The sequence below is a fragment of the Chamaea fasciata genome, unplaced genomic scaffold (genome assembly GCF_029207755.1).
Source record: "Chamaea fasciata isolate MVZ Bird 193981 ecotype frontalis unplaced genomic scaffold, bChaFas1.0.hap1 SCAF_17, whole genome shotgun sequence".
Lineage (NCBI taxonomy): Eukaryota > Metazoa > Chordata > Aves > Passeriformes > Sylviidae > Chamaea > Chamaea fasciata.
Window position 1 is genome coordinate 9,006,449 of NW_027094102.1, and position 17,723 is coordinate 9,024,171.

At 51.8% G+C, this 17,723-nt stretch overlaps 1 protein-coding gene across 3 annotated transcripts; it reads left to right on the forward strand.

Annotated features, from left to right (window-relative positions):
• The first annotated feature begins 285 nt into the window (after positions 1–285).
• On the forward strand, positions 286–17,442 carry PKIG (cAMP-dependent protein kinase inhibitor gamma). 3 transcript variants are annotated; one of them, XM_066199009.1, is made up of 4 exons: positions 286–303; positions 6,157–6,224; positions 15,076–15,251; positions 16,489–17,442. In XM_066199009.1, the coding sequence occupies exons 3-4, from the start codon at positions 15,101–15,103 to the stop codon at positions 16,566–16,568; spliced, it is 231 nt and encodes a 76-aa protein (XP_066055106.1). In that variant the 5' UTR covers positions 286–303; positions 6,157–6,224; positions 15,076–15,100; the 3' UTR covers positions 16,569–17,442. The 3 variants fall into 3 exon arrangements, with proteins under 3 accessions (XP_066055106.1, XP_066055104.1, XP_066055105.1); XM_066199007.1 differs by lacking the exon at positions 286–303 and adding an exon at positions 349–596; XM_066199008.1 differs by lacking the exon at positions 286–303 and adding an exon at positions 349–596 and having other exon boundaries at positions 6,160–6,224.
• Positions 17,443–17,723: the final 281 nt, after the last annotated feature.

Below are 17,723 nucleotides of genomic sequence, written 5' to 3' on the forward strand. Positions count from 1 at the left end.
GCACTTTCACAGTGCTACACCTGGTAGGACAGGTCAGGCTGCACGGGGTGTGATGGTGTCTTTGGCCAGCCTTGGTGGACAGGATAAAGGGTGGGATGCAGGTGGGACACGCATCCGAATAGCGTGCTGGAGAAACCGGGGGGAGCAGCAGGCAGGAGGGAGCACCCGGCAGCAGAAGCCCCAGCGCTGAGCACCGAAGGGAGGATGCTCGGGCACATGCAGCTGCCGAGGGATGGGGTTACAAGCCGAAGCTAAACAAAGATCCCTGTGAAAAGGAAACGGATCCCTCCTGCCGCCTGTAAGGTAGGAGCCGAGCGGGAGCCGCTTGACATCATCGGGCAGAGCATTGGATTACAGCAAGCAGGGACTGACTCGAGGGGAGGAGAACACGCCCCTTGGCCCCACAAGTGCAACTTCATTTAGCAGCTCCCAGTAGAAGGAAACTGCAAGTCTGAAAGTGGCTGCGAGGCTCCCGGCCGGCTTGGCTGCTCGCCACAGCGGGCAGAGACGGCAGCAGGGTGGGATCCAGCCTCGGTTCCTTCCTCGGCGGCGCGACCGCGGCACTCGGGAGCTGAGGAGCGGCGGGAGCCGGGGCTGTAAGTGGGGCTGTGAGGGGCTGGAGGGCGGCTGGGGCGGTGGGTGACAAGGACACCTGCCCGGGAGTGCTGCCAGGGGCTCTGCTCCTGCTCACGGCCGCGCCACGAATGGGGGGTTTGTCCGGAGACACGGTGAACTTTTACCCACCCGACTGCCAGCAGCGAGGGCTTTGCTGCCGGCACACCGTGGGCTGGAAAAGCAGAGCTGCATGCCGGTTTTTGTGCTGTTGGGAGAGAGAAGCCTCGCAGGCTGACGGCAGGGAGGTGGCTGCCGTTTCGCTCGGGAAATAACGCGGTTCAGCACTCGCCGCCAAGGGGTAGCAAGGAGAGCAGACTCAGCGGAGAGAAATCACAGAGGAGCGTGGATCAGTGACCCCCGTGGGGATTTCTGGCCTCATTTCTAACGTGTGTCGGCTTATTCTGAGCGGTTTGCCGGAGGGAATCCCTTCCAGCACGGAGGTTGCTCTGTGCTCGCAGGGGAATGGGTCAGCAGCCGGCGGTCCGGCCGTGCGGGGCCGTGCTGGGGATGCATCCCTCGGGATGTCCGGAGCCGTGGTGGGGCTGCCGGGACTCCCCTCGGACCGCGGGCACGAGCAGAGCTTCCAGAGCGTGGCAGCAGGAGCAGGCTCGGCGACTTGCTGGCATCCGGCTTTCCAAGCAAATGTTTGAAAAGGCAAAGACTTGGGATAAAAAAAGAACTGCTGTGTGGTGGTATTCTCAGGAGACTTTGCGAATTCCTCCACCTCGAAGCTGTGTGTTTTTCCTCTCTCTGGATTCCCCTAAGCAGCTGGTAGCGAGCCGTGGTGGGGAGCTTTCACATGCATGTAATGCCTTGGCCCCAAAGGCGTGTTTGGGAAATTTCCCTTTGCTTGGAAGGGGTAAATAGTTCTGCAGATCAAGAGCCAAGAATAGCTGTGAACCCAGAAGCAGTGCCCTGGGTGGCTGTGCTGGTGACTCAAACTAGGAGGAGGACGAGCTGGGGTCAGTGAGCACTAAGCAGCTGCAGCGGGGATGCTGCTGCAGTGCGAGGGTGAAGGGGGATTTGGGGAGTGGGTACAGCTTGATTGGGTGCCTGAGAGTCCCCGATGGTGACATCCCCTCCCCGATGGTGACATCCCCTCGAGCTCTGGGCTGTTTGCTCAGTGTGCCTGGCTTGGTTTCTGTGGGGCAGCGCTTGGCTTCAGGGACTTGGCTGGAAAGAGCCACCCTGCTAATGTGTGGCCACCCAGCTATGAAATTGCCACTTTTCAGCTCTTGTGAAGGGGTGGTGTTCAAGAAAGAAGGATCCATGAAGAGATCCTCAATGGCTGTATTTGTTTATAATGCACATGTAGGTTAAATGACCATTTATAAACATGGATATTCCAACAGAGCTTAATGTACCTTGGGCACAGAACACAGCATTGAGTCCTTCAGACAGAGTTCCACAGGGATGTGAGCACCCCATGCCATCATTTGGGGGGACACTTTCCTCAGAGTGTAGACTCAGATGCCCCAGAGAACTGGAGACCATTAGCTGCAGTACATAGGCAGCCTGGTCACCAAGAGATGAAACCCAGGAATGTTCACAGCTGTGCATCTTCCAACCACCTGGCACTTCTGTACCCAGTGGCTGATTCTGAGGGGTGTACAGGCTCATGACGAGCTAGGATGGGAGCTTTGCTTTTTCCTCTCATTCCAAAGAAAAATCAATGTGCTTTTGATCCCACTCAGAGGAATACCCACAGGCACACAACCTTGCCACCCAAAATAACTATGGAAGACGTTTTTCAAGCTGCTAACACTTCCTGATCTCCCACATTTCAGAGCCAGTTCCTGCGGCACACTACTGTGCATTAATGCCTCCAGCCTGTCTGGGCACCTGAGCACCAGCATCACTCCTATTTTACATGGGCCTCACACAAAGCAGATTATTTCCCCGGGTTCACACAGGTCTGTGGCAAATGGGGGGGGGGGGGGGGGACGAATCTACAAAGCCATGAGCAACAGCAGAAGCTTCAATCTGGCTTTTTGTTTGCCTGTGTCACCCTGTTCTGATCACTCCCATTTTCACATTCCAGTTGTTCTCTACACCCTTAGGGGTTTCTTTAATGTCACCAAAGCTGTTTTATGGACTGATCCAGAAAATAACTTTTCCATCATAACACCCATTTTAGAGAGGGTGAAAGGGGAAAAAGCCCACTGCCTCTGGTTGTCTTTTGCTCTCGACTAGAAAGAGACAAGTCATAAGGAAAGCTGCTCCTCAGGCTTCCCAGGCTTCCAGCACCAGCCGGGGAGAAGGGAAGGTTCAGGTGCTCCATGGGCCTTGTCCCAAGCTCCCCATGGTTGCAGTTAGAGAGGTTGAGGTCGCTCCAGACCTTGCCTGGAACCTGCAGCACAAGCAGGAAGAGCAGCAGTTGGACTATGAACCGCCCTGGGCCCCACTTCAAAAACTCTCACTCTTTTCGAGCCTAAGGGAATATGTACTTTACACCACTCATTTCTTGTTTCCACAGCGAGTTCCCCAGCACTTCCCTTCCCAGGAGAGCCCAGAGAGGCCGGGTGCTCTTTGCACAGCTCCTGCCTGCAGGCACTTTGCCCGTCACAAGCCCTGCCCGGGGAACTCCCCGGCGGGCGCCGAAATGCCATTTCTGTTGATATTTGCAGTGATGTAATAAGCCAAACATATCCCCACCAGAACGTCACCAACTTTACTGGAGTTACTGTTTCCACAGAGTGTAATTAGTCTGTGGTGCACATTGCCCTGAGATACCGGTGGAACAAAGAGCTCCGAAGGCATTTTAATGGATATCAGGTAGTTATCTTGGTAACAAAACAATCCCGGGTATGATTAAGAGGATATTGCATTGTAAGGATTGTAACACCTCCTGGTTCAGAGTCATTAGTGACTTATGAAAAGCATTCCATTACAATTAGAGGTTTTCTTGTGCCTCTGAAGCCGAGGATGCCAGCTGCTGTTGGAGACAGGGCTCTAAATGAGGCAGTCTGGCTGCTCTGGGAGGACCAGGCTGCTGCCCTGATCAGCCATGCATGCAGCCTGTTGTTTACCCAGCAGCCAAGAGACACAAGAACAACCTTCTCTCTGCTGCTATCACCTTTGCTTGAAACCAGGAAGGATTTCCTCTCTGGATCAAAGCAGCACCACAACAGCTGTTGTGTAGAATAGTCTTGAATTCTGCCAAAAAAACATTCTGGGGTGTGGTTTTTTTTTTTTGAAATTTTGAAGCAATGCTGAAAGAACTAAGGTTGTTTCACGTGTTTGCTCCTTTTGGGTAACAGCTGATCACCATGGAGGGAATCTGACATGTGCAGTCGTGCACATTGAATGGGACAAGAGAAATTGTCTGAAGCTACACCGTGGAAGGCTTAGGTTGAATATTAAGAAAAAATTTCTTCACCAAAAGGGTTGTCAAGCACTGAAATGGGCTGCCCAGGGAAGTGGTGGAGTCACTATCCCTGGAGATATTAAAAAGATATGTGGATGTGGCAGTTGGGGACACGGCTTAGTGGCAGACTCGATGAACTTAAGGATATTTTCAATCTAAATGATTCTATAATTCTATGCTGATGCCCTTGTAATTAATTCCTGATGGGGTATGGATGCTTATCTAGCCAATGAACATTTCTACTACTGTCCTAAAATAATCCACAGTACCTTGATGTGTTCCAGGACTAAACTACAAAACAGAGTTCTTTAACAAGTCACTGCAGCCCATCCTTAGGCAGCACCAATCCATGTGCCACCATTAAAGTTCCAAACAGCCTGGCCTTGTGCTGAGGGGTTTCTGGAGCTCTGCCCATCACCCTGGGGGCAGCAGGACCAGGTGAGCCAGAAGAGGATCAGCCTTTGTGGATGGAGCAAGAGGGTCAGCTTCAAATCTGCAAACTCCAGATGCCCAAGCAAGGGTTGTGGGGAGAAACATCTAGGTAGTGCCAGTCCTGCAGGTTGGAAAGCCAATACCAGCTGCTAAAGTGTTTTTGTCTCCAAAGTCAACTGGTTTTTGAGAGAGAAAATGGGGGTTTCCCATCATGTCCCATCATGAACAGGGCTGCTCAGTGATAACTTCTACTTCACAGCATCATTGCTCCAGTTTACTTTAAGCCTCTCTTGGCAGAGGCCCACATGTTTTGAGATATTTTGCAACACTGCTGAAGTGCTGGAGGTTTAACTGTTTGGGCAGTGTAACACACAAGCCAGGGCAGGAAGGTAAAGGAGGAAAATAAAGGCTTGTGGGTTTCCAAAGCTGTGTTTCTTCCTTCCTGGTTTTGTTTGCTTGCGTGGTGCCCAAAAAGGGCAATGCATATTCCCAGAGTTGTGGGAATACTGTTTCTTTTCCGGTCCAGCATTTCCAGTAAAGCACTTTGCTATAAATGGGGTTAAGACTAACAAAAGTTTATTGTTAAATCCCTGTGTCTTTGTTTAGCTCCTGTCATGATCATAATTAGCATTTTCCACTTCTGCAAGCCTGTCATCTGCAGAGCTGAAAGTGCTTTAAAATATTTGAAGCATCTAACAGGGGGAGGGAGTATTAATAGCTCCATTTAACAGATGGGCAAACTGACACATAAAAGCAGCAAGTGCCCTGTCCTTGAAGCAGGGCCAGAGCCAGCAAGTAGTCAGCTCCAACTACAAAGTTTTGAAAGTGGGTCAAAAAAATAAAGAGAAAGGCTGTAGATCTGTCCCAGTTTGGAAAATGATGGGAAATAGTTCCAGTCGCAGTGGTACTCAGCCCAGATGGACCAGACAGATGAATTGCTGGATGAGCTACTTCTTATATGGTTAAGTGGCTCATCTCTTGATTTCTGTTCTGCTAACATTTGTCCCTGGGACAAAGGGAAAAACACAGTCCATGATGTTCCAAAATAGCCAGAAAGCTGAAACAGCTGCTAAAATAAGCAAGTGTCCTGTTGGCTGAGCTCTGCAGGTCAGGGAATTGCAAAGCACCCACAGATGTTGAGGCCACAGAGGAAATGTCTTTGAGCGGGGCTTGGGGACAGCAGGAGGAGGCTCAGCTGTGCACAAACAGCAGAGACCCAAGGAGCTGGACACAGACCCAGCAAAGCAACCAGAACCAGATTAAACTTCCCCTTTCACCTCGTAGAAGCTGATATGGGAATTTCACTTCTTTAAAGGGCAGCAGAGCTGCAAACCAATATTCATTTATAGTCTGGAGGCAGCTGCTGGTCCCTGCAGTGCAGGTCAGGACATGAGTTGTCTCAGTACTCCCAGCACCTGTGGGAGGGCAAAGAATGAAGCGAAACCAAAGAGGACTTCTCTGTGCAACCCAGCTGGACTTTCCATGTGCTTTAACACAACAGTCCGAGTCTATTAGCACAAACCTTCCTGAGGAGGTGCCACATGAACACAACATCCCACAGCTCCTGGGCTGGTGCCTCAACCAAGCCAGGCTCCATCTGAGTCTGCTGGGCAGAGCCCTGCCAGCCCCTGCCACCCCTCTGCAGTTCTGGTCACAGAGAGTGGGAAGAGCAGCTGAGTTTTATGCTTCCCAAAACAAGCACAGATAATGTTTTCTTACTTTTTTTTCTTCTTCTTTCCCAGAAGCTGTTGTCCTGCTGTGCATGAAGCGTGTTTGAAGTCATGTCCAGAAGAAAAGTTCTCTGAATCAGGTAGGGACTCACACTATGGCTAATAAAGCTTTTATTCACAGGGAAATGTTAGTAACAGAAATGAGTTTTTTCCTTCCTGTAGCATTGAATCACTTGACCTCCCTCTCTATTCTGAATTACTAGAAAGCTGCTAAGAGATAAAAAAACCCCCAACAATTCCACCATAATGACTTTCTTGCTGTATTATCCACACCTCATAGCCATGTCTTTGTGCCAAGGCCCGCTGCAGCTCTGACTCCAGGCAGCCCCAGTGCCAGCTGAGCTCCATGGCCTCTGCAAATCCTGCTAAAGGCTGCCCACATGCTTTGCACAGGAATGTTGTTTGCCTGTACACAACCATGTCAGCGAGTTCTGTTCTGTGTGTAGAGTCAGCCCAGCAAGATCCAGGGAACCCCCAAAGCTTAAACTTTTTGTGGCTCCTGCAGAAATGGCAAATCCTCTCTGTGGTTTCACCTGTGGCTCCTGCACTCAGAGCACCCCCTCTGTCCTCAGGTCATGTCACTGCTTTCCCTTTCCTGAGCTGTATTGTCCCTTGCACAGAGCTTCCAGGGTTGTTTGGTGTGAGCTCTGCAGTGCAGGATCTCAGGAACTTTGGTGCACACCGACATCCCTCCTCTTGCAGATCTCTCGGAGCAGTTCATCTCTTAAATCCAGCACCTTCCCTACACATGCTGGAGACACCCCATGTTTTTCTATGCCCAGACTGCGCTTCAGCAGACTGTGAAATACTTGGCAATTGATTTTATTAGGAGCTTTCCCTTTCCTGAGACTACAGCTGGCAACGATCACTGAGCATCCCCAGGGCAGTGATATGGGCACATCTTGGAGCACCACTTCAGCCCAGGTTTAGATATCACATCCCTAGGGACTTAGGCAGAAGGATTTACACTGCCTGCAGGAAGGATCAGGAGCTGCTGTCACCTGACACAGCTATAAGGAAACGTTGCATCCATCACAGGAATCCTCAGCAAAGGAGGTGTGCAGGCCTGCAGAGCTTTCCCTGCCCTGATGGGAGTCCCAGCAGGGCAGCCCAGCCAAAGGGGCTCCTGATTCCACTGGGTAACAGAGGCATGGTGGGAGTCCCAGCAGTGGAGCAGACACACGGGGCAGCCAACTCCAGGGAGCAGAGCTAAGCCTGGTTTTGCTAATCAGCTTCATTTTGTACTGACACTCTTAAGAGGTGCCCTGGTTATTTTTAGGCACCACTGGGAGCTGCCAGGGCTCTTGCACCTCAGGAGGCTTCACAGCCTTTCAGCCCCTTCCACTGCTCTGAGTCAGGAGGACTCTTTGGATGCTGGATGCAAATTCCAGTGGGATTGAGCAAGCCTCACTGAGGCAGAGCCAAGGCAGGTGGCTCTCAGCTTCAGGCACCCTGTGCTGAGCAGAGCTTCCCCAAGCAAAGCCTCCTCAAGCAGCAGCAGCCAAACCTGCCCAGTTACAGCCCTCACAACTCCTCTTCCAAGCTCAGCTCCCCTCTCCAGTCATGCAAGCACTGCTTTCCCACAGCAGCAGAGCTCAGCTCCTCAGATGACAAAGAGCTGGACTCAATAGCTCTGTTTTGTTTTAGGCATAAAAACAAGGACTCATCCTTGCTTACCTCTGTCCTTTTAGAGGGGGTCTCCCTCAACCCAGAAACAGCTACACCATCAAAGGCTCCTGTGGCTTTGCCTTCCTCTTACTTGTGACAAAGGCAGCTGTGCTAGAAAATAGCCCCAGCTGCATCTCCTCAGCACTTGTTTGACTTCTCCTTACCCAGAGAAGCCTGCAAGGTATTGGGGAGCTTGTGCTGAGGTTGAGCATCCCGGGGCCAGGAATTCAGGTGGGGTTTTAGAAGGTGATGTTCACTCAGAGGTTGGTCCCTCGGTGTGACCAGAAGAGCTGTGGGACTGCTGGGGATTCTCCAGCTTTGGGGGTGGAATCCAATTGGGACTTTTCTTCATGAATAATCTGGAGGAAGGCAGGGAATCCAAGCCTGAAGGGGATCCCCATTGCACAGAAATTCACCCCATGGCCCGGGTGTGATAGGGTGACTGCATGTCACAAGTGGGGAGTGTACATGGGACATGCCTGCCACAGCAGCTGTGGGACTTCTGTAGCTGAAGGGTCACTGGTCTGTGGTTGGTCTGCTTTGTAACTTCAGGCACTAGCAGATCTTCCACACAGCTGTTCATGTAAAAACACATTGACACACAAAGGCAAATAATTAAGAAGTTGTGAGAAAATAAAAGTAATGGAGAAGGGACTAATAGCCCCAGACTCGTTAGAGCTTTGAAAGGGTCCCTGCAGGGGATGGAGGGTCCTGTGGGTGCTCATGGCTGCTTTGGGTGAACAGGAGGGATTTGGCTCTCTTCTCTCTGCCATGCAAAAGCTACAGTGCCGTGTCCATCCAGGGCGAGCCTGCCTTGAGGGGGTGAGAAATGGGCTGGGAGAAAGGTGCCAGCCTGCCATGTCCTAAAGGCCTGCTGGGGCTGAGTGTGCCCTATCCCTGCTGTCCCCCATCCCTCAGAGGGACGTGTGTCTTTGGGAGGTGGGGGCAAACCTGATTGATTAGCACCTTGAAGCTGAAAGATGGGAAAAACAAGCTCGACCTGGGTACAAAACAAAAATACAACTGCTGTCACGGCAACTGTCTCCAGATGCACAAAGAGACCAATTATTTCCATTAATCAACTTAGTGAGAAGCTGCAGAAGAGGCTTAAGCTGCATCAAGGCTCAGTAGTGAGGGGAGGGAGGAGCAGAGAGGCTCCATCAAACAGTGATTCTTCCCATGGTGGAGAATTTCTGGAACAGATTCTCAGCATCTGTGCTTTGGGGAGACTGACAGACGGGTGCTGCCTGCTCCAGACATGGGAATGCAGGCTGGCAGCACCGCATGGCCAGAGCTGGGTGCTGGGCTGCCTTCCTGGCAGATGGATGGATGGATGGATGGACGGACGGACAGGCAGCTCTCTCCCAACATCACCCACACATCCTGATGCTAACAGGAGGTCACTGGGGTTGAGCATTGCCCTCCTGCCCCCCTCAAGCTCCCCCTCTCCCCTGGGGATCAGAGCAGAGCACACAAGGACCTGTCCTACCCTGATGCCAAGGGTTGTCTGTGATTTTGGAGTCTGACTGGACCATTTCTTACATCAGCAGGAGGCCAGGCAGTGGCTGTGAGGATGTGGGACAGCAGGAGGTGCCTTGGGACAGTGGGGACTCTGCAGTGGGGGGCCCTGGGGATGTGCTGAAGGCCAGGAAGGAGGGGAAGGAGTTTGGGGAGCTTGGCAGAGCTAAATACAACGTTTGTGAAGGCATAGAGGAGTCAGCCTAAGCCTAATCTTAAACATGGGGCTTAGCAATTGGTTATCAGTTCTGTGGGCATTAAATGATCTTCATACTGTAAAACCAGGCCAGATGAAAAGAAGGGATCTATTTGTGGACACTAAACCTCAGCTGTGTCTGCTCTCCTCCTAAAGGAATTAAAATTTTCCAGCAAGTCCTGGAGAATGCTGGAAGCTCTGTTCCTGCAAAACCATTGCAGTGGCTGGAGCAGCTGTGATGTCTGTCCTGGCTGAATTTATCATATTTAGTGTAAGAGCCTGAGGGTGCAGAGTTATTACAAGGAATCCCACAGCAAAAACTTTCCATAAATATGGATGTGCCAGACCCAGCTTGATGTCTCTTCATCACTGAAGTCTGGTGAGGCTTTTCTGTGCTATTCTCACCTGGACAGAAGCTGCTCAGCACATGGGATGGACACATGTGCCCTGGCAGGAGATCAGGCTGCTGCCCTGCTCCTGCCTGTTTTCTCACCAAACCTGGAAACTCAGAGCTCAGCAGTTTGGAGCACACCAGTTCTGGCCAGTAAGACCCATCCCCACCACACTGTGGAGAGCACAGAGCCCAGGGGAAAGCAGGGGAGCTCTGTGTCTGGTGCAGACCTTGTCACCAGCCCTGCACAGCTTGTTGCAGCCAGACTGGGCTCCCAACAGGAGCATCTTCATCCTCAACTGCATCAGTTTCTGATGGATCTGAGCTCTAGTGCCTGGGGGTCGTGAGCCATAACGAGGCCTTTATGGCACAATCACAAAATACCCCAATAACACCATTCCAGAGCCCTTCTTGGATGTGCAGCCCCTCACGCATGTTCCCAGACAAGACTCAGTGGAAAATTTGCTGAGATTCCAGCTGGACGTTGTCAGACAGTTGGTGGAAACCCCCTGACCTCAAGTGCTGGCTTCAGCCCTGCGGGATATTTTTTTTCTCCTCGCTGGATGCGACTCTCCCAGCAGGAAACCTCACAGCAAACCCACAGGGAGCACAGAAATCCCGGTGCTTCCGTCTTTGTGCTCTACCAGGCCCCCCTTTTCAGTAAACCGTTCTACACTGTAAATATTTTAAAAGCCCAGCAGGGCTGTTGAGTATGTTTTGCTGTTGTTATGGATCCGCCCCAGCAGGAGAGATCTAATAATAGTCCCTGTACCCTGGAATGAAAGGGCAAGGGGCACTGCACAATATGGAGAGCTCCAAGGCGACTGCACCACTTCATGCCTTGATGGTGGGATGTGATGCTTGAGCAGGAAAAGGGATCAGGTCCCTGTTCCCAATAAGAACTTTGGAATTTCAGCCCAGAAACATGGCAAGGTTTACTTGTTCAGCTACGGGGCTTTACAACTCCAGAAGTCTGGAGAGTGTTAAATCTACTGGTTAAGTCCACCAAGCAAGAGGGAGAACATGTCCTGGGCTGGGCTGTGGGATGAGTGAGGCATCTCCAACCAAAACCTGCAGCTCTTAGTCCCAACTTCCCCTGGCAATGGACAGCATGAGGCCAAAGCTGGGCTGCAGCACCTTGGAACAGGACTCTGCCAGGCCTCCTGAAGCTGGGAATTGCCTGCAGCAGGCACAGGGAAGGCTGAGATACAGGGCTCCCGGCCTCAAGTGTCCCAGGGACAGCACAGAGGGCAGGGCTGTGCTGGCTGCCTGGAGGGAGAAGGATGTCCAAGCAGGGGCCTAAGCTGCCTCATGCCACACGGATCTGTGCAGAGAACCAGGTGAAGAGGAGAACACTGAGAAAGGCGAGAGGTTAAGGGGCAGAGCAGGAGGCACAAAGCAGACAGGGAGAGAAATCTTCAGCCCAGCCTGCTGATAGCAGGCTCCAGCACCCAAAAATAGCCCTTCCTAGCCATAAAAAGTGTAACCTAGACAAGGGACAGATGCAGTATCGTGTGAAGGGTTTCCTTGGAACTGGAGTCAGGGCTGGGTGTGACTGTAGCATCCACCCTGTCCCAAGGATCAGCCCTGGACACTGGCTGGGGTGGCGGAGCTTGGGCAGAGCCCTGTGCTGAGGGGGAGCTGCCAGGTGTGTCCAGGTCCCTTCTGTGCCACTCTTCCCTTGTTTGCAGTAACTGTTTGCTGTAGTCCCTGGCATCTGTGCTGAGAAGCAGGCACAGGGGACACAGGAATTAAGTGCGGTGGAACCGAAGGGGACATGGAGCTGAGCCAAAAACAAAGCCTCAGTTTATTCTGCCGAAAGGCAGAGGAAACATTTAACCCTTTAATTTCTTAGCACCCACCTTCTCAGTGGGCAAAACTCAGCCCCAGAATGAGTAGGGCTGGTTTATCCGCAGCCCCCAGAGTGGAGCCAGCTGCTCTGTCAGCTGCTGGGTGATTTCCCTGGAAAATGCCAGCAAGCCCAGTTGCAATCCAACAGCAAAACCGCTCAGGAAGCCAAGTCCCCACCAGCGAAGCCAAGACTGTTACAGCTCAGATTTTTTAGGACTCACAAGGCACTACAGGAAAATAAGTCCAAACCAAACAGCAGCTTGGCAGATCCAGGGACAGGAGCAGAGGTGGCTCTGGGGACATACCTGGTGTCAGTGGCAGCTTGTGAGGGGCTTCTTCATTTGTGACCAGCTGTCCTGGGACAGGCTGCACCACGTCCCCATGGCAGAGGGGACACAGCCTCCCTCCAAGCGACAAACCTGTGAGGAATATGCAACAGGCAGCAGATCCCGGCTTCCCTGCCCCATCCCTGTGGGCTGGCACGCTGTGCTGTGCGCACAGGGACTGTTTCTGTTGTCAGCAGCAGCAGAGAGGAGAGGGAGCGCAGGAAAGGACCGGGACAGACTGAATCACCTCTGTGAACCGCCCTGGGAACCTTTGCACGTCGTATGTGTGTGCTGTGGGATTATTCCTGCAACGCCTGGCAATAGCAGGCCCATCCTCCTGTCCACGGGAGAATGAAAAACCAAAGGTGGAGAGCCAGCAGGGGATGCACCTCTCTTTGCACCCCCTGCCACCCCTAAGTGACTGTCCACAGTGACAGTTTCAGGTTCCACTGAACTGTGTAGGCAAGAGGGAAGGTCCCTTTGCAGTCCCTGAAAAATGCTAAAAGCAATTACTGAGTGAAAACCCAGAGATTCTCTGGGTTCTGTGCCTGGAAGTATGGAAATGCTGTTTGAAAAATCAGGTTTTCCTCTCACAGTCGAGGCAGCTGCTCCCATCACCCTCTCAGCCCAGCAACTTCCCGGAGGTGGAGGCTGGAATCTCTCTGCCAGCGGGGAGGGATCTGCCTGCGAGGTTTCTGAGAGCCACCCACCTTGAAAGTCCCGGAGGAATTGCTCAAATATGAAAGCTTCCCTGTTAAATCCGCCTGTCTCCAGCAGTTTGCATGGAGAGCCGAAGGCAGGAACCGTCCCAGCCACGGAAATAAATAAATCACATGCGCCATCTCCCGGCCACCGAGTCGGGACCCAGACCGGCACACACACTTGCTGCATTCTGGTTTTGGTCAGGATCCCGTCCTTTTCCAGTGTCAGGGGCAAAAATGACTTGGCACAGGTCTGCCACTACCACCTCCATCAAGGGACACCGGGAAAATGCTGCATCCCAGGGGCTGGCTCCTGCTCCCCAGTTTGGGGAAACCTGGTGGTCCTGCCCAAGGTACAAGGGCAGCAGGACTCTGGAGCATATCAGCTCTGGAATGGCCTCAGTGATTGGAGATGGAGCTGGGCTTGTCTGGCTGGTTTCTAGGGAAGCCTCCCGAGTCCATATGACATCCCTCTGGCAGCTGTAGAAGGTCAGCAGTGTCTGGGCTTCAGTGACCTGTGAGAACTTGTCTGGGAATGATGCATGTTTGGCCTGTCCTGGGGAAAAAGCACTTTGCTCGCTGAGCTCGTCTAGCCTGCTGCATCCAGAGTAGGTGCCTTATCCCAGGAAGGGCACACCAGGGATGGAAGGAGGGACGATTAAGAAAAACATCTGGGGCATCTCTTCCTGGCACCAAGGATGCAGCTTTTCCCAGCGCTCATTTAACAGGAGCTAGATGGATGCCAAGTCTGTAGAGGAGGCGGGTGTTCACAAGCATTGTTAGCTTTGGGGAAACAGGATCTCCTGCAAGATCTGGGTGGGCCAAGACCCACATCCCACCAGTGAGCTGGTGCCAGCAATCCCTGAGCTGGCATCTGCACTTGAAGAGGAGTCCCTGGGGCTATCAAAACATGCTGGGTTTCCGTGGATTTTTGGTTACTGCACCCTACTCAGCTCAGGAACAGAGAGAATCTAACCTTGTTTGTACCAGTTATTGCATCTTCACCTGCATATCCTTTCTACTGCCATAACATCGGGGATTAGAATGAGGAGTGTGATTCCTGTTCAGGCTGGGGCCCGAATCTGTCAACAGGTTTCCCTGGCAGGGAAATCAATATCAAGCAGGATTAGTAAAGGAAGCTGAGCAAACTCCTTTGTGGGTCATTAACTCCAAGGCACAAAAGCGAGTGAATGTGCATTAAATGTGTGTGAATTTGTTTTCACTGCACACGAGCGTTTCTAATCGGGGCCTGCTCCAAGCACTGCCAGCAATCAGCAGGGCTAGAGGCACATTTTACAGTGATCAGAATCACAGATAAGACAGCAATTAATCTCCTGATTCCATGCAGAAAAACAAAGTGCCAAACAGAGTGTACAGGAGCAGGAACTGGGAGCTGGAGCTTTCCTGTGCAGAGGCAGTGTGTGCTTGCCAGCTCTGTGCCCAGGAGCCAGGATGCCCACACCACCATCCCTGGGTCCCTGCACTCTGTGTGCTGTGCAAGCACTGGCAAGGGAAACCAGCAGCCTAAATGAAAACGCAGCAACTTAGGGATTCATCAGCTGAACTCAGAGCTGGCTCACAACAGAGCTTGCATGTGACAAGTGGCTGCTCTGGGCCTTTCTTCGTGCTGTGCAATTGGCGCTGGCACAAGTCTGGAGTGAAGGGATCCAAACGTCTTGCAGAAGGGCTGATTTTCACATGGTAAAGTGTTTATCTCACAGCAGTCCAGCCCAACGCTTCTTCAGTGACATCCAACAGCCAGTGGAGGCCAGTACTGCTCCGAGCCCTGTACCTATAAAATGCTCCCTGCTCCCGCAGCTTTCCAATGGGTCTCCATCATTTCCCATTACAAATTCAGGCCGGATCACCACCCCATCCCCCAAGCAGTGAGCCAAATTTGGCCTGTGTTCAAAGCTCCCGTGGCATTCTGAGGAGGAAGCAGGGCTTTTTCTGTAGGGTGCCTAAAGGAGAAGGCTGGAAACTCAAAGGAGAGACAAATGCTATGTGTGCCTTTGCAGGGGAAAGGCAGAACGAGTCAGGCATCTGGGATGGATCCTTGTCACCTGGCACAGTGGGTCACCCAGCATGGTGGGTCTCCCCACACGTTGCCCCACATGAGGGAGGTAATATCTGACATTTCAGTGCCTGGTGCCAGAGGAGCTGCAGCAGAGTTACAGGCACTATTTTCATGCTGTTACCCCACAGTGATCTAACCTGGAGGGAGCTGTGACTTGAGCCCTGCCGAGCATCCTGGGCCTCACAGCTGTGTTCTCTCTGCAGTGTTTTGCAAGCCAATAGAGATGCAATGGAGGTAGAGTCCAGCACCTACACCGACTTCATCTCCTGCGACCGGGCCGGCCGGAGGAACGCTGTCCATGACATCCAGAGAGAGGCCACCACCATCAGCATGCGCAAGCTGACCCAGGACATGGGTGACCTCGCCGTGGAAGGAGCAGGTCAGCTGCCACACACACACACACCAGATGGCCCAGCAGCTCCTGGCACGGGCTGGCAGGGCGGGCACAAAACAGCAGCACAAGTGACCAGTGCTGTCTCCAGGAGTGTCACACTGATGCTCGGGAGGAGCATCCCATTCCTCACTGCTCCAGTCAGTGCCTTCCTGCTCGTGGCACCTCAGGTAGTGGGAGACTCTCCAGGTCAAGGAGTGCTTGCAGTGAGCAGAATAATCCCTGGTTCCTGGCATGGGAGCACTGCATGCTCCTGCCCAGGCCCTTTGCTCACTGGTGCTTAAACAAGGCAGGCACTGGCCAAGACCCTTCCCAGATCAAGTTACACATCAGTTGTACCTTAGGCTTCGTAAAAATCATGTATTGGGCAGGCTGTGGTTGGTTTGTTTGTTGGTAAAAAAGTCAACCTTTGAACAGTTCTGCAGTATTTCAAATAACAGAAATAACTTTTACACCATCAGCCGTCTCCAAATCTTCCCCTTCAGCCCAAATGTGGCAGCAGTATCACCCTGGTCATTGTCTGCTGGCCACCTGGCTGCGAGGAGCCTGAATCCTCTATCCAAGCCTGCCACTCTCATTTCACTAATAAGCAACACAGCACAAACTATCATAGCAGAAGGGAAAGTCAGTTTTTCCCCTTGCTTTCTTAATCCTTTAGCCTACAACCTGTAACTATAAAAACACTTTAAAATACTTTTGTTACCCCAACTGGACTTCTTTCAGCACGACCATACCAGCATGTGTCCATTCACCCATCCAAAGTAAGCACAAATTGGAGCTGCTCCACCAGAGAGCAGCTCAGGCAGCTGCCAGGCTGTCAGAAAGACAGTTCTGGAGCACTTGAAAGTTGAATGAGTGCATATCTGTACCTCAAGGCTCCCTCCCAGTATTGCCAGCCATGTTGAGAAGTGTTTGTACTCCAGGAGTGTGAAGGGAGAACCCAATATTTTTAATCATAGCATCTTAGAAAGTGGTTTGGTTTGGTTTGGAAGGGACCCTAAAGACCATCTGCCATAGGCAGGGACCCCTTCCGCTGTATCTCGCAGTCTAATCCAGCCTGGTCTTGAACACTGCCATGGATGGGGCCAAATATCTGGTCACAGGAGTGGAGTGATCAGGTGAAAATCTTTCATCTTTCTGGATGAAATCAGCTATAGCAATCACTGATGGCTTGAGTCCTCAGCAGGGTGTAACTGTGCTTTCTTCCCAATCCTCCCTTCTGCAGAAAGCCAAAGAGATGCCAGTTCTTCTGACAACGACCCTGGAGCAAGACCAAAGGGGCAAGAAAGCAGCCCCTCCCCGTGAAAGCAAAAAGGGGGTGGGATGGGCAGGAGGAGGGCCTTGCTGTGAACATTAAACAAGAATTTGTTGAATCTGTGGACAAAAGCCAACCTGGAACAGCAAGTTGTCTGTCAGATGCCTCTGTTGGAACTGTGCTGTGTAGAGAGACCCACAACAGACAGAAGGCACAAGACACAAGGACTGGCACCTCCAAAAGACTTCTGGCCCCATCCCTACTGGTTTAGAGCAACACTGCCGCGGTTGTAGTGATATGAGCCATTCTCGAGATGCCTTAGCTGCGATTTTCTCTTAGGGGAAAAACAGTTTCAGTAATAATAGACACACCAGATTTTCCTGTCCAAGGTACCTTCCTCCTTTGCAGATTTAGACTATTATTTATTCTGTTTCCATAGATTAGGAATTTAGATTATTGGTTTTTCTAAGCCTCACCTTCTGCATCTTAGACCTGGCCTCTGGATTGTCCACATGGCCCCTCATCAGGGTGGGCAGTGGGGACAGGACCTGACCTGTCCTGCTGCCCTCATGTCAACACCACTCACCTGTGCTGTGCTGCTTAGCAATAGGAAAGGACCAAAGCTCAGCTCTGTGGGGATGAGCCCCACCTGGAGACCCAGCAGCACCAGCCACAGGCATCTTTTTCTCTGGGTTTTAACACTTCAAGATGTTGTTAAGAGGAGGGGAGAAACATTTTCCTTGTTTGACTGTTGACATTCAGGCATAACTTTGCAAGCTGTTAGCTGAGATGATCTCTGGTAGGATCTCACACCCTTCTCTCTTTAAGGAGACATGTTTTGTGTTAAAGATGGTTTGATAAAACTACATAAGCTGTTGGAATAAATGACACAGCCTTCAAGTACTGAAGGTGTTTTTTTCTGCCTGGATGTTTCTTCTTCATTTTGCGGGGTGGTTTCATAGGGAGACACAGAGCTGTGCAAGAAGAGTCCCCTGAGTTTGTGTCTGTGAAACCCCATAGGTTTGCAGCACACTGATGGAGGCAGATGTAGTTGGGCACAGACTATAAAAGTCAGCCCGCACTTTCCCAGATTTACTGTCCAGGCACCTGGAGGATTGGTGCCAGTGGGAAGAGGTGTTTTCCCTCTACGGAACTACAGGAACATTGCTGGTGTTTCACTGATCCCAATGGAGCAGCCTGACTGG